Below are 14,255 nucleotides of genomic sequence, written 5' to 3'. Positions count from 1 at the left end.
ACTATGTGCATGCTAGATGCTAGTCAGGCACTGGACCATATGAGTTCCCTCTCTCCCTCCCTTCCTCATTTGTCACAGTCTCACACTAAGTAGCCTAGGCTACCCCTGAACTTGCAACCTTCCTGCCTCAACCTCCCAAGCCCTGGAGTCACAGATGTATGCAACTAAATCCAGTTATTTTGCAATGTGTATAGGTGTTTTGCCTGCATGAATGTCTGTGCACATGTGCCTGGTATGCATGGACATAAGAGGGCATCAGATCCCTTGGAACTAGAATTGTAGACAGCTATGAGCAGCATGTGGGTTCAGAGAATTGAACCCAGGTCCTCTGGAAAAATCACCCAGTCCTTTTACCTCCAGCCTCAGTTACATATTTTAATTACATTGTGTGTGTGTGTGTGTGTGTGTGTGTGTGTGTGTGTACACAAGAAGGCCATGGAATGTAGTGGCAGTAAGTGGCTAACTTATATACAGGAGTTGTCTGTAGTTTCCCACCACATGTGTTTCAGGGATCAAAATCAGGGCATCAGGCTTAGCAACAAGTCCGTTTCCCAACAAGCTGAGCTGAGCCCCAAACAGCTGTCCTATCTTAGAGCTGCAGAAATGGAATGGGGAGTCTTCCCTCCAAATGCTTCGCTCCTTCACTGCCATGATTGTGGTTAGTTTTTTAATGAGACAGTCTCTATATGACTGTCCTAGAGCTCACCATGTAGACTAAGGTAGCCTCCAACTCAGAGATCCTCCTGTCCTGCCTTAGTTCTAAGTGTCCAGTGATGGTCTCTTAGCTTCTTTGGATAAAAAAGCAAAGAGCATGGGAGACAGGAGAAGAGCGCCAGAACAAGTCAGAGATCCTGGTGTGGACATGGCATCTGCCAAGGAAGAGGAAGAATCCTAGAGCCAGGATGTGGGTGAAAACAACTAAGTACTTGTTAAGATTTCTGAACACAGGGGCTGGAGAGATGGCTCAGCGGTTAAGAGCACAGACTGCTCTTTCAGAGGTCCTGAGTTCAAATCCCAGCAACCACATGGTGGCTCACAACCATCTGTAATGGGATCTGATGCCCTCTTCTGGTGTGTCTGAAGACAGCTACAGTGTACTCATATATAATAAATAAATCTTTAAAAAAAAAAAAAAAAGATTTCTGAACACAAATGTGAGAAGTCAAAAATTCAGGTTTTGGCTTTGAAGAAGGGGTGAGGTATAGAAAAGACTGAGGCTGGAGGATGGAGAGGAAAGACAAGACAGTGGCAGAATACCAGCATGGTCTTGGCGAGGTAAGGATTTCTCTTCCCTTTGTCTTTACAAGCTAAACAAACATCTTGCCACAGTACAAAATGGAGAGAGAGCTGGGTGGGTGAACTGAAAAGGTAAGAAACATAGAAGAACAGATCAGTGGCAAAACCTGTCGCAACAAGGGAGGATGGGTTGTCCAAATAACAAAGCAGTGCTTTTTACTGCCTTTTCAAACAGATAACACACATAGACAGTATAAACGTTCAGAAGGTATAACAGTATTATATTGAGTACTTTCAAATCTGTCCAACAAATATCTTACCTGGTTCCTTCCTAATCAATCAGTATGGATTTAAAAAAAAATTGTCCATAGACTTTTATGCATATAAGCCTACTATAAATATGTACACTGAAAAAAAAATCAATTGTATACACTACTCTGAGCTTTTTTTTTAAAGATTTATTTATTTATTATATATAAGTACACTGTAGCTGTCTTCAGACACACCAGAAGAGGGCATCGGATCTCATTACAGATGGTTGTGAGCCATCATGTGGTTGCTGGGAATTGAACTCAGGACCTCTGGAAGAGCAGCCAATGCTCTTAACCACTAAGCCATCTCTCCAGCCCTACTCTGAGCTTTATGAATAAATAAATCTTCAGAGCTATCATCCACAGAAGACGGCCTGTTTTGTTTTGTTTTTATAACTATGCATAGTATTCCATTGTGTGGCTATGCTACAGTTTATTTTTACCAATCCCTTTAATTATATATACCATTAGGATGTTTCTAATCTCTAAAAGTATAAATAGTGACCAAGTCATTGAGTAGACCTATAATAAATACAGTATCTCTACGATTCATCTTATAATCTTTATAAAGTGTTGCTAGGGGCTGAAGAGATGGCTCAGTGGTTAAGAGCACTGGCTGTTCTTCCAGAGGTCCTGAGTTCAATTCCCAGCAACCACATGGTGGCTCCATCTGTAATGGAATCTGATGTTCTCTTCTGGTATGTCTGAAGATAGCTACAGTGTACTCATAAAAGAATAATCTATAAATAAATAAATAAAATGTTGCTAACTGCCTCTCAAAGTGCACAAATGTATATTCTCTACTAACAGTGTGTGAATCTGTTTACTTCCCATAATGTAGTTTTCACAGAATAGCCAAACTCAGGCTAAAGCCTAACATGTATGAGGTACCAGGTACCAGGCAGGGAGAGAAGGCACACACACAATCATGTTCTTCTCAGACTTTTCAACTCTCATTCATAACAGGAAAAAAGGAATCAAATAATAGTGAAGGATAAGATACAGCAGCAGTAGCTAGGGTTAAGGGACTAGGTCATATGATGGTGACTGAGACCTAGTGTCAGGCAGCAGAATAGATGAATGCAAAGATATTATAAATAGAAAGGCAGAAAGCCCAACCAGGAGGCCAAACTCAGCTGATTATTTACATGGCACACTTGAGCTCAGTATGTGTTGCATTGATGGCTTGCCCATTCTAAAAAGAATCTCAGAGCCTGCATTTTGTATCACTAAATCTCCCTGTAAAAGCTGTTCTGAATAACCGATTCCCAAAATGCACATCACATGGCTTAGTAAAAACACCTCCTCTCTTTCAAACTCTTTAGCTTCAACTCTGAACAGAGACTTCCTTGATGTCACAAGTCAGACTGTTGGGAAGACTGCAGAGGAGAGGGGTACAGAAGCTAAGCATGAGTAGAGGAAGACACATTTTCATGGCTGTTCAAGGCATGTCTGTATGCTGAGAAACAAAAGAGGACAGAAGCTTCCAGACGGATCCCAGGTCAGGAACACAACCTCCAAAAGATGGCAGCAGTGATTCCAGCTCCTCTGGTTGGAGCAAAAGGAGGCAGGGGAATGGAGAAGAAGGTTTTCTCCAACACTACCTATAAATTATTTGTCTACTGAGGTAAAGGTATTTTTTAACCAGATAAGTGCCTCACAGGGAATATAAATGCTCTTTCTTTACAGTTTATCTTTAAGAAATATACCCAACAGGACTTCAGAAGATAATTGTCTTCCGAGAACAAATAATTTAGATCTAAAAGTTCACTTAATTATCTTTCATGTGATCTTGACAACATATAATTAAACATTCATCACTTGTCTGTCTTGAGTATTCTTGGTATCAGGAGAGGCTGGAAGCGTATTTGGAGCTGTGGCAAACCATCTCTACACACTCTGGAATGATGGGCGGGGAACGACAATTCACATGTAAAAGACAATGGAGAGGAAAGCATCCAGCCAGGAAAAGACCTGGCACACTGTGAGAGAAGACAGGAGAAGAGGAGACAGCTGCAGAACACATCTGAGGGAGCTGTCTAACTTAATTCATCTCTTTATGTTACTGCTTTAATCTTCAAAGAAGACAAGGCCTAGGTGAATTAAGTTATCTTGAAAAATTATGCTTCAAGTTTCTAGACCTTCCAAATTGATGTTGCTCCTGGTTCTAATCTGACTTTTGCTAGAGTTAATGTTCTATCTCCCAGGGTTATAGCAAAGACCACTCTCACCCTTAGGCACACAACAAAGGAGTTACAGAAATTGGGCTGTATAACCAAAGAGAACTAGTTAACCACACAGAAAAAAACTCTACTAGCCTGGCTAGAAAAGGCTTGGTCTGCCTAACTGGGCACCAAAGAACTACGCTCTGGGTCCTGGTGACTGGATTCAGGCCTTGTATCAGACACCTTTAGCCACTGAGTCACTCAACCAGCAATTATGACTTGCTAAATATGTGTTTATGTGCAGTTTGTTTTGTTTTGTTTAAGACAGTGTTTTAACATGTAGCCTGGGCTGCGCTGGCCTGATTCTTCAGTCTCTACCTTTCAACTCGCTATGATGTTCAGTTAGCAGTTTGAGACTATGTAGCCCTGGCTGGGCTAGAACTCAGTACAGACTAGGCTGGCCTTGAACTCACAAAGATCCTTTGTTTCCTGAATGCTGGGATAAGGCATGTGCTACCATAGCCAGCAGTAGTTTATTTTTTGATAGTTAAAAAATATCACTGGTAGGGCTGGGGACATGGTTTAGTGGTTAAAAGCACTGCCAAAAGACCTGAGTTCAGTCTCTAGCACCCACATAGTGAGTAGCTCACAACTGCTGTAACTCTAATGGATTCAACACTGCAGGCACTGCAGAACACATGGTACACAGACATACATACATACAGGTAAAGCACTAATACACATAAAAATAAATAAAACCTCAAAAAAATCAATATCACTGGTGGGACTAAAGAGATAGGTCAGTAGCTAAGAGGACTTGCTGCTCTTGTAGATGACCTAGGTTCAGTTCCCACCACCCACAGGATGGCTCACAACTGTTTAGCTCTAATCCCAGAGGATCCAATGCCCTCTTCTGGCTTCTGTAGGCATTGAATATACAACATGATGAACAAATATGTATGCAGACAGAACACTCATTTGGCCTGTATGTCTGTCCATCCATCTGTCCATCCATCTCTCATTCTCTCTCATCTCCGTGTGTGTGTGTATGTGTGTGTGTGTGTGTGTGTGTGTGTGTGTGTGTGTGTGTGTGTGTGTGTGTATGTATGTATGTATGTATGTATGTATGTATGTATGTATGTATATAGATGGTTCTGGGCACTGTAACCCTAGCATTTTGGGAGGTGTACTTCAGGGTTAGCCTGGACTACATAGCATGTTTAAGAGTCAGCTTGAACTATATGAAGTCCTGTTTTAAAAACACTAAAAGTAAATAATCAAACAAATAAAAAATGCAAGTGTAGGTTCTCTCTTGTACTCAGTATAGCACAGCCACCCCACGGTCTGGCCCAGGACACTGCAGTGGATGTCCCTATGGTCTGGCCCAGGATAGTGCAGTGTAGGTCTCATTGCTGCCCTGATGGCAGAGTAATTAAGTGGTGGAAAAAACACCTCTGTCTTCTCACTGGTTGGAGATCTGCCAGAAATGCAGTAGACCCCTCCCTTTCCGATAGAGGATGCTATGTTGACAAAGGCAAGCAATGCTGCCTGGGGCTCCAGGACCTTGGCTCTGTCAGTCGGTAAAGAGAAGAGGAGGCAACCGCTCCCCCATGTCCACTCCCTTACTTTGCCTTCTTCCCACCAGGTTCCCAGCACCGAGCTCAGTGCTCTGACATAAGAAAGCTTAGCAGCCAGGACTTCAGAGTAAGCTGCAGACTGCAGAAAGGCAAGGAGAAGGATGACCAACTGCACTAAGATGAGCCATACTACCACCACAGCAAAAAGCGAGCATCAGCTTCCTACGCAGGGGCTCCTGCTAGACAGGTGGGACCAAAAGAAACCCTGCCACTTAGTTGTAAGCACAGGACCACCAGATTAGATAGAGGAACTTTCTTTTTGGATCCCAAAAAAGAAAAGAATGGGTTTGCCTGACTAGGTTCAGAAAACATACTTGTCATTGTTCAAGACATTGTGAAGCCTGTTTTGATGTAAAACAATGCTATTCTGGCCATTTTAAATTTTTGTATCCATATAAAGTTTATGGTTGGTAATATTACTCTCTTTCATAAACTAATTTAGAATCTATTTCTTTTTGTGTAGAAAGAAGCAATCCAAATTATACTAAAATGAGTATCTAACAATGTGACTCAAGAAAGTTGTGGAGCTTCCCTTCCTCTTGTACAATACAGGTTCAGGCAGAATCTGAACAAAGTGCAGCAACTACAGTAAGAACAGTGAGCTCGGGGCCAAGCCGTCAGGACTCCACCGTCTGCTTGGACTTCACCTTGGACTCTGTGACTAAAATGGGCAGTTTTTAGGTAGCCTGGCCCTGAACTTGCTCCAACTCAAAGATGACTTTGACCTTCTGATTTTTCTGCTTTCACTTGCTGAGGGACTGAAAGCCTTACAGTGGGCATCAGCTGACAGCTGACACAAACCTACAATCATGCGGGAAGAGGGAACATTAACTCAAGAATGACCTTCATCAGACTTCCTGTGGTCATGTGTGAGGAATTTTCTTTTCTTTTTGTTTTCCACTATTCTGTTTTGTCTTTGGTTTTTGTTGTTGTTGTTGTTGTTTTTGTTTTTCAAGACAGTAATTCTTTGTGTAGCTCTCCCAGTCTTGAAACTGTATATAAACCATGCTGGTCTCTACCTGCCTCTGCCGCCTGAATGCCAGCCAGGATTAAAGGCACTTTCCTAGTTGCTAATTGCTGTAGGAGGGCCCAGCACACTGTGGATGGAGACAGTCCTCAGCAGGTGGGGCTGGGCTGGATAAGAACGCTAGCTGCAGGCTTGGGAAGCCACCTTCTGTAATGGCTCCATGGTTTCTGCTTCAGCTCCTGCTCTGGCCTCCCTAGAAAATAAACTGGCTTGTGAGCTGAGATGAACCCTTTCCTCCAACTGCTTCTCATCAGTGTTTTACCATAGCAACAGAAAAGCAAACTAGAACAGGACTGCACCACTGTGCCTGGCTCTGGGTGAAGCTGGGGAGAGGTGACATCAGTAATCAGCAGATTCTCTGTCTCTTCAAGTTAAAGGACTGTGAACATGGCACACTTAACCCTTACCTGTGTCTCCTGACGCAGGCCATTCTCTTCACCCTCCTTCTCAACTTCTTCTTTACTTGGAGTTTTGGATATAAATTTATTTTTGTTTACAGATTCTTCCACCAGTTTTTTTTCTGATTCTTTCATTATTTCCAGAGTCTCCTGAGTAGTGTTACTGTTAGACATGTTCTGCAGCAGGGTATAGCAGCTTCTATGGATTTCTGAAGAAACAGGAAAGGCAAATGATGAGAGTTACAGCTTTGTATACACACACGAGGCTTGTTTTTAAAACACACACACAGACACACACACTACCAACAGTCTCCCTTCAACCTAGAAAAAAGTCCTCTGGTAAATGCTGCCCTTGGATGAATTTCTTTCTTTCTTTCTTTCTTTTTTTCTTTCTATCTATCTATCTATCTATCTATCTATCTATCTATCTATCTATCTATCTATCTATCTATCTATCTATCTATCTATCTTTATGCTTTTATTTTCTGTTTTTACAAGACAAAGTCACATTATGTTGGTAGCCCTGGCTGTCCTGGAACTCACCAAGTAGACCAGGCTGTCCTGGAACTCACAGAGATCTGCTTGCCTCTTGAGTACTGGGTTTAAAAGTGTATACTAACCACACCCAGCTTTCTCTTCTTTTTAAACTTTATTTTAGTAAAACTGACATATAATATAGCATATATCTGATTAATTACATTACATGTTTAGAGATAGGATCTTCTATGTCCTCCTGGCTAGCCTAGAACTTAATATGTAGAACAGGCTTCCCTCACGCTCACATTGATCTCTCTGCCTTAGCCTTCTAAGTGCTAGAGTTTCAAACATGTGCTATCATGAATTGAAATGTAAATTTGATGAGTTGCAAATTAATATCCCTGTGAGACCATCAGACAACTGAGCAGCAAATACTATTACTATTACACAGCTCTCCCTTGACTTTCCATCGATCCTGGCCAGATCTGGTCTGCTTACTGTCACTTCAAATTAATCTGTCTTTCCTAGATATTGGCGATGGGGTGCTATGGACCCAACCCAGGCACATAGTTCACCACTGAGCAACATCAGTAGCCACACACATTTTCCCAAGTTTCACAGAAATGAAATCACATTGTCTAGACAATTTTCCTCAGCATAATTATTTTGAGATTCACCCGAGTTCAGTTCTAAAGCAACTTAGGATGAGTTCTGAGTTCTCTTGACACTTTATATGCTGTTACCTACTGAATTGTGCTCCTATTTTCAGCTATATTGTTTAAGTCACTAGATTAGAAAAATGTATCATAAAGCTCTCTTTACCAGCAGAAACATCCTTCTTTAACAAAAGGGAGAACTGCCATAGCTATAAACTACAAAATCCTCACCAGTTTCAAGCTACATACTATCAAAAAGCAGCTAAATTATACAAGTCACGCCATCTTATACTGTGTCTTTTAAGCAGCTGAAAGCATGCATGGAGAGAAGAACTTTCTAGCCCCGTCCTCTAGACAGACTAAGACCTTCCTGGAGTGGAAGAGGACTGCAGTTTTGCTGTTCACTACTTGGGTTTACTCAGCCACACAGATTGCAAATGACTGGGGTGGCATCTTATCACTTACTGTCACTGCCTGGGAAATACTGGATTCATATAGATTCCCAAAGTTACCCAAGCTGGTGCTCTATGAACAGATCTATTCCCTTCACTGCTGAGGTCAGACACTTAGCTCCTTCTTACAGGATCACCAAGCAGTTTCTTTTTTCCTCAACCCACTCACACTTACTCCCAGTGTAGTTGTACAGTTTGAACTAAATGAACAAATTGTCAGCAATGCTTCAGACTTGTCAACCAGTCAGTTTCTTATCCTTCAAACAATTTACAGAAGCACAGGCAGCCTCATGCAGTAAAAGTTAAACTGCCTGCAAGATTATTGCTTGTCTGCCTGTGCAGCTGTTTAGAGACCTAGTTTGCCTAAAACAGAAAAGTTCTCCTTCATGCCAGGTGTAGTGGTACACACTTACAACCCCAGCCCTTGAAAAGCAGAGGCCAGCTTGCTCTATACAGCTAGTTCCAGGACAGCAGGGATGCATAGATAGACCCCATCTCAGAAAAGAAATGGTTGACAGCTACACACTATGGTGTCCCTATATCCTCAGCACCAGGGAGACTGGAGGCTGAAGAAGGTACTGTTTATGGTCATACCACCTTGAATATGCCCAATCTCATCTAGATGGGTAAAAATAAAATAGTGTTTTCTCTCTGATATATATATATGTATGTGTATATGTGTATGTATATGTATATATATATATGTATGTATATGTATATATATATATATAAATAAAATATTGCACACTGTTATGGGCTTCTATAGAAAGAGTTATAACCCTCAAGGTGTTTTTTGATCATTGGCTAATATATGAGTTTAACTGTCTGTTCATGTCATGTCATATTTACACATGATCAACTTTAAAAACTTTTAAAATTTATCGTGCCTGTGTGTATATGTGTATGTTATGTGTTCATACCACAGCATGTGGGTGAAAGTCAGAAGATAACTTGTGATTGTTGGGTCTCTCCTTTCACCATATGGGGTCCAGGGCAGAAAGCAGGTCATCTTCCCCGGCAGCAAGTGCCTTTTCCTACCGAGCCTACTGAACCATCTTGCTGGCCCTAGATGAGTATATGTATTACACTGTCCTGTTAGGTTAGTCTTTGAAGTTCTAGAAAAACTTAGCACATAGGGCTGGCAGTTGGCTTAGTTCACCTTCTGCACAGTCAAAGTATTTACCTTCAAATATAAACTATTACTTTTAAGAAAACTTTCCTTAAAAAGAGGACAAAATTAATCATTCTGTTATTCGCTCCTATCAGCCCCAATTTAGCTTCCTATGCCAGTAATTAAAAACAAGCACAGGGCTGGACATTAGTGCCACAAGTCTTTCTATCCAGCACTCAAGGCAGATCTCTATGAGTTTGAGGCCAGCCAAATCTACATAATGAGTTCCAGGATAGTTAGGGCTACCTACATAGTGAGACCCTGCCCCAAAACAACACAACACAGCAGCAACAACAACAATGACGAAAACATACATTTTTCAGTCTTCAAGTATCTTTTACTAGAAGTTCATGCACTGTCCTCATTTGTTCTATTTCAAGTCACTGTGCAGTCACTTTTGGGAAGACAGGCATTCGTGTTTTTCCAGGACAAAACAAAATAACAAAACCCCCTAAAAACTGTTTCAGGAATGTATATAAATATCCAACTTAAGTAGCAAAAACAGCACCCTGTAAGTGACGCTGTGCAACAGCTGTTGCTGTATCCTCACGTTTATTAAACAGCTATCTTGTCTGACAACACACAATATAAAGAACAACCATGAAAACCACTCATCTAATTCTATGTAGAAGTCTCTGCATACTCATCTACATGCACTAATAAAATCTTGAGAATGAATATCCTGTTGGCACTGGACAGCCAATCACAGGTGCAGCAGCTCCAGAAGCCAGATATGCATATGTTGAACAAAAATAATCATCATTCCATGTCGACCCCTTACAAAAAACAGTTTAATCTTGTTTCTTTATTTAAGCATTCCTTGCTTCTTAAAGACAGCTCTTCAACTACCACTTCAGTTCCATGCATGGTCACTGCTCCAAAACAGCAATAAAAAACTTGTCCTGACTGTGTGTATGTGCATGCTCGCTCAAACGCACACACGCACGCACGCATGCCCCACAAGGAGGACATAGGATATGCTCCTCATGAAAGATCTGAGAGAGTTACTAATTTCTGGATTATGATCTATCCAAAGACACTAAATACAAAACCTTTTTTCCTCCCTTCTCCCACCACCTGTGGGTGGCTTTTATTGTCTGTCTCCTTTTGAAAGAAGATTTAAACAGCTGAGCTTAGGTGGCCTTGGGAGTCACTGTGTAGCCAACGATGACCTGCCCCCACTTCCTAAGTGCTACCATTACAAGTGGCAGCCCTGTACCTGCCCAGGGTCCTGCTCTCTCTTGCCCAAGCTGGTCTTGAACTTGCAGCAGTTTTCATGTGTCAGCCCTGAGTGCTGTGTGCCTGGTTTAATATTGTAAAATATTATTCTTAGTATTTTCAATAAAGCTATTTCTTAGGGTAAGGCATTCTTTTACTCTCCAAAATAACCTTTTTTTTAAAAAAAAAAGATTTATTCATTTATTATATATAAGTACACTGTAACTGACTTCAGACACACCAGAAGAGGGCATCGGATCTCTTTACAGATGGTTGTGAGCCACCATGTGGTTGCTGGGAATTGAACTCAGGACCTATGAAAGAGCAGTCGGGGCTCTTAACCACTGAGCCATCTCTCCAGCCCCCAAAATAACCTTTAATGAAGGTAATTTTTGTCCTGTAATTCTATGTAGAAGTCTCTGCATACTCCTGATAAATAAAAATTCCTAGTAATGAATCTTGGAGCAGGAGGAGTGAAAGTTACAGCTTAAGGGTGAGTCAATTTATTAACTTTTTTTTCATTATTATTTTACTTTTAATTCCTTTTTGAGATGAGGGTCTCACTATATAGACCAGACTGGCTTCTAACTTGTGATTCTTCTGCCTCAGCTTTCTGAGTGCTGGAGTTACACTGCACCCAGGTAATTATATTTTTTTAGAATGCAGAGATTACATAGAATTAGGGATTAAAATCCGACTGAGATATTGGTTTGACATCAATCAGCTGAAGACAGGAAACACACCACTTCTTCCTGGACCCCAGGTATCTCGTGCATACAAAGAGAACAGCTTAGGCTGCACTCATACAGCAAGGATGGCTTAGTGTGAGATATATGGATTGTAGACATTCCACTGATGACTCAAATAGTAGTTCCAATGATGCTTGTTAATGGATGTTTAATTTGCCCCTTAGGAACCCACATCTGTGCTATAGTTTTGATGCTCAGTTTAGGGTTAGAACTCTCACCAATATGGATGAATGATCCCCCAGAAGTCTAGCCATGTATTAACTTTTTTTAAAGGCTAAAAAAGAAAGAACAGGGCAGAAACATAGCCTGGCTTGGCAAATAAAAGTACTTACTGTGTAAGTTCTGATTTCAAATACTCAGAACCCACATAAAAACAAATAAACATCAACAAAACACAGGCATGAGCAAGGTGACCTATGTCTTTATAGTCTTTAGTCCCAGCACTCAGGAGAATCTGTGTGTTTGAAGCCAACCTCGTCTGCACAGTTAGACCCTAACTAAACTAAACAACACAAAGAAAAAACCAAAACCAGACACATATAGGTTGCATATGCCTATAACTCCAGTGTTGAGGGGTAGAGACAGGCATATTCCTTGAGCTCACAGGGCTAGTCAACAAAAGTCAAAAATTGCAAGCTTTGGGCTCAGTGAGAAACCCTGTCTTTTCTTCTCCCTCTCTCCTTCTCTTTTTCTCTAATTTTTTTGAGACAAGTTGTCACTTTATAAATCTGGCTGGTCTGGAACTATGTAACCCAGGGTGAACTCAAATCCACAGAGACTGACCTGCTTCTACTTCCTGAGTGTTAGGAGAAAAGGTGTGTACCTCTATGCCCAGTGGAAAATCCTGTCTTAAAGGTATAAAGATGGAGAATGGAGAAAGATGCTCAATGTACTCTGGCCTTCACACTCTGTGCACATTCATATGCAAATACCCTTGTGCTTCATCACTTGCACACAAACACACCAAATTAAACACAGTGTTTAAAGAAAGAACGGCTGTAAAGCCAATAGGAGGCATAGAAATAATTCCCCCTTTGACGGTTTGTTTGACATACAGAAGAAATTAAGGAGGTAGGAGATTTTATTTTTGGCATAAGAAAAAGAAAAGGGACTAATTCATATGTAACCAGGACCAGGACAAACCAAAGACATGATGCTCCCAGGAGGGCCCATGTGAGCACTTCCCTGTAAACTATCTGCACATACTGTACAGTGCATCCTGGTCTTTTGGCTTTGTTTTTTTTAAGCACAATTTTTAAGGCAGAGGATCTTCTGAAGACACTCAATGGCTTAGAACTGCACAAAAGTGACTGACTACTGGAAGAGTGAAGAAATACTTCTTGGTGGTGGGGTGTCAAGATTCAACGACTTCATAAAGAATACTACATATTTATTCTTCACTTCCAGAACACAGTGAGATTACATTTTCTCTCATCAATTGTATAAACAACTTCCAAAGCATCGGAGCAAAGGGAATACATAGGGATACCCAGAGAGAAAGCTAGACTCATTTCTATTCTCTCCCCAGTCCCCTTTTCCGGAGACAGGGTCTGCTATATGTATCTAAGACTGGCCTTGAACCTAGAGTCCTGCCTTAGCCTCCTAAGTTCAGTACTGCAGGACACATCAGCTTAGCTTTTATTGACTCCTTTATAATCAATGTCCGATAGAGAAAATATAAATAAGACAATCATAGGTACTAAAGATTTACCCTGTGGTAAATACCTTGTAAAGTTTTCTAGTGTTTTACTCATTCACATATGAAGAGCAAACTGCTTCAAAGTAATAGATTTAAAAATGTTTTATTGAGCCAGTGAGATGGCTCAGCAGGTGAAGCTACATGTTGCCAAGCCTCACAACCTGAGTTCATTTCCTGGGAACTCCTCCTCAAATCAAAACAAAGTATTTAATAATTCTGCAGAGGATTAGGCATAGTGATGCACACCTTTAACTCCCAGTACTCAGGAGGCTGAGATGGGTGGATCTTTGAGTTTGAGGCCAGCCTGGTCTACAGAGCAGGTTCCACGACATCAAGGGTGACACAAAGAAACCCTATCTTGGCAAGCAAACAAACAAACAAACAAGACTATATTGTGAAATGGGCACAACTTTCTGGCACAACTTTTCTTCCAACTGTTGAATCATGGTTTGTTTTCTGTGTTTTTCCTGCCACACTGCATATTCTAGGTTAGAACCCCTGGAACCAATGTAAAATTAGCCAGATATCATGACATACATATGCAAATCCAACACTCCTATATCAAGATGGAAGAAAGAGACATAGTATTGGTGGGGAGCTCACAGGTCAAATAGCCTAGAGTGTGCAGTGCAGAAACAGAAACAAGAAAGATCCAGTCTCAGTAAAGTAGAAAGAATTAATTTCTAGAAAAGTTGTCCTCTGACTTCTATGTATACATAGTGACATACTCATTCATACCACCCACCCAAATAAATAAATAAACAACAACAACAATATAAACAACAGCAAAAACAACAAAATATCAAGGGAAAGAGAGACAAGTAGTGGTTCTGTAAAAGCACAGACTGCTTTTGCACAGGGACCCTGGCAGTTCACATGTGCTGGTAACTATACTCCAGGGAACTGGAAAACACTTCTGGTCTCCTCAGGCACTGTGCTAACATGCATGTACAAATCCACAATGGTAAACAGGCGTGCAGCACACACACACACACACACACACACACACACACACACACACACTTTTTAAAAATTTAAATAAAATCTTTTGAAAATACT

The 14,255-nt window shown here is 41.0% G+C and overlaps 1 protein-coding gene across 18 annotated transcripts in view; it reads right to left on the bottom strand.

Annotated features, from left to right (window-relative positions):
- The window catches only part of R3hdm2 (R3H domain containing 2), a 128,007-nt gene that overhangs the window by 46,277 nt on the left and 67,475 nt on the right, over positions 1–14,255 (bottom strand). For all 18 annotated transcript variants that reach the window (XM_032913907.1, XM_032913892.1, XM_032913844.1 and 15 more), the window contains one exon: positions 6,784–6,983. In XM_032913907.1, the coding sequence (XP_032769798.1) occupies positions 6,784–6,948 (165 nt within the window). In that variant the 5' untranslated portion in view covers positions 6,949–6,983. The remainder of the gene's footprint in view (positions 1–6,783; positions 6,984–14,255) is intronic.

This window comes from Rattus rattus, chromosome 1 (genome assembly GCF_011064425.1).
Source record: "Rattus rattus isolate New Zealand chromosome 1, Rrattus_CSIRO_v1, whole genome shotgun sequence".
NCBI lineage: Eukaryota > Metazoa > Chordata > Mammalia > Rodentia > Muridae > Rattus > Rattus rattus.
The sequence above is the reverse complement of the archived record's forward strand: the minus strand, read 5'-3'. Positions and strand labels throughout refer to the sequence as shown.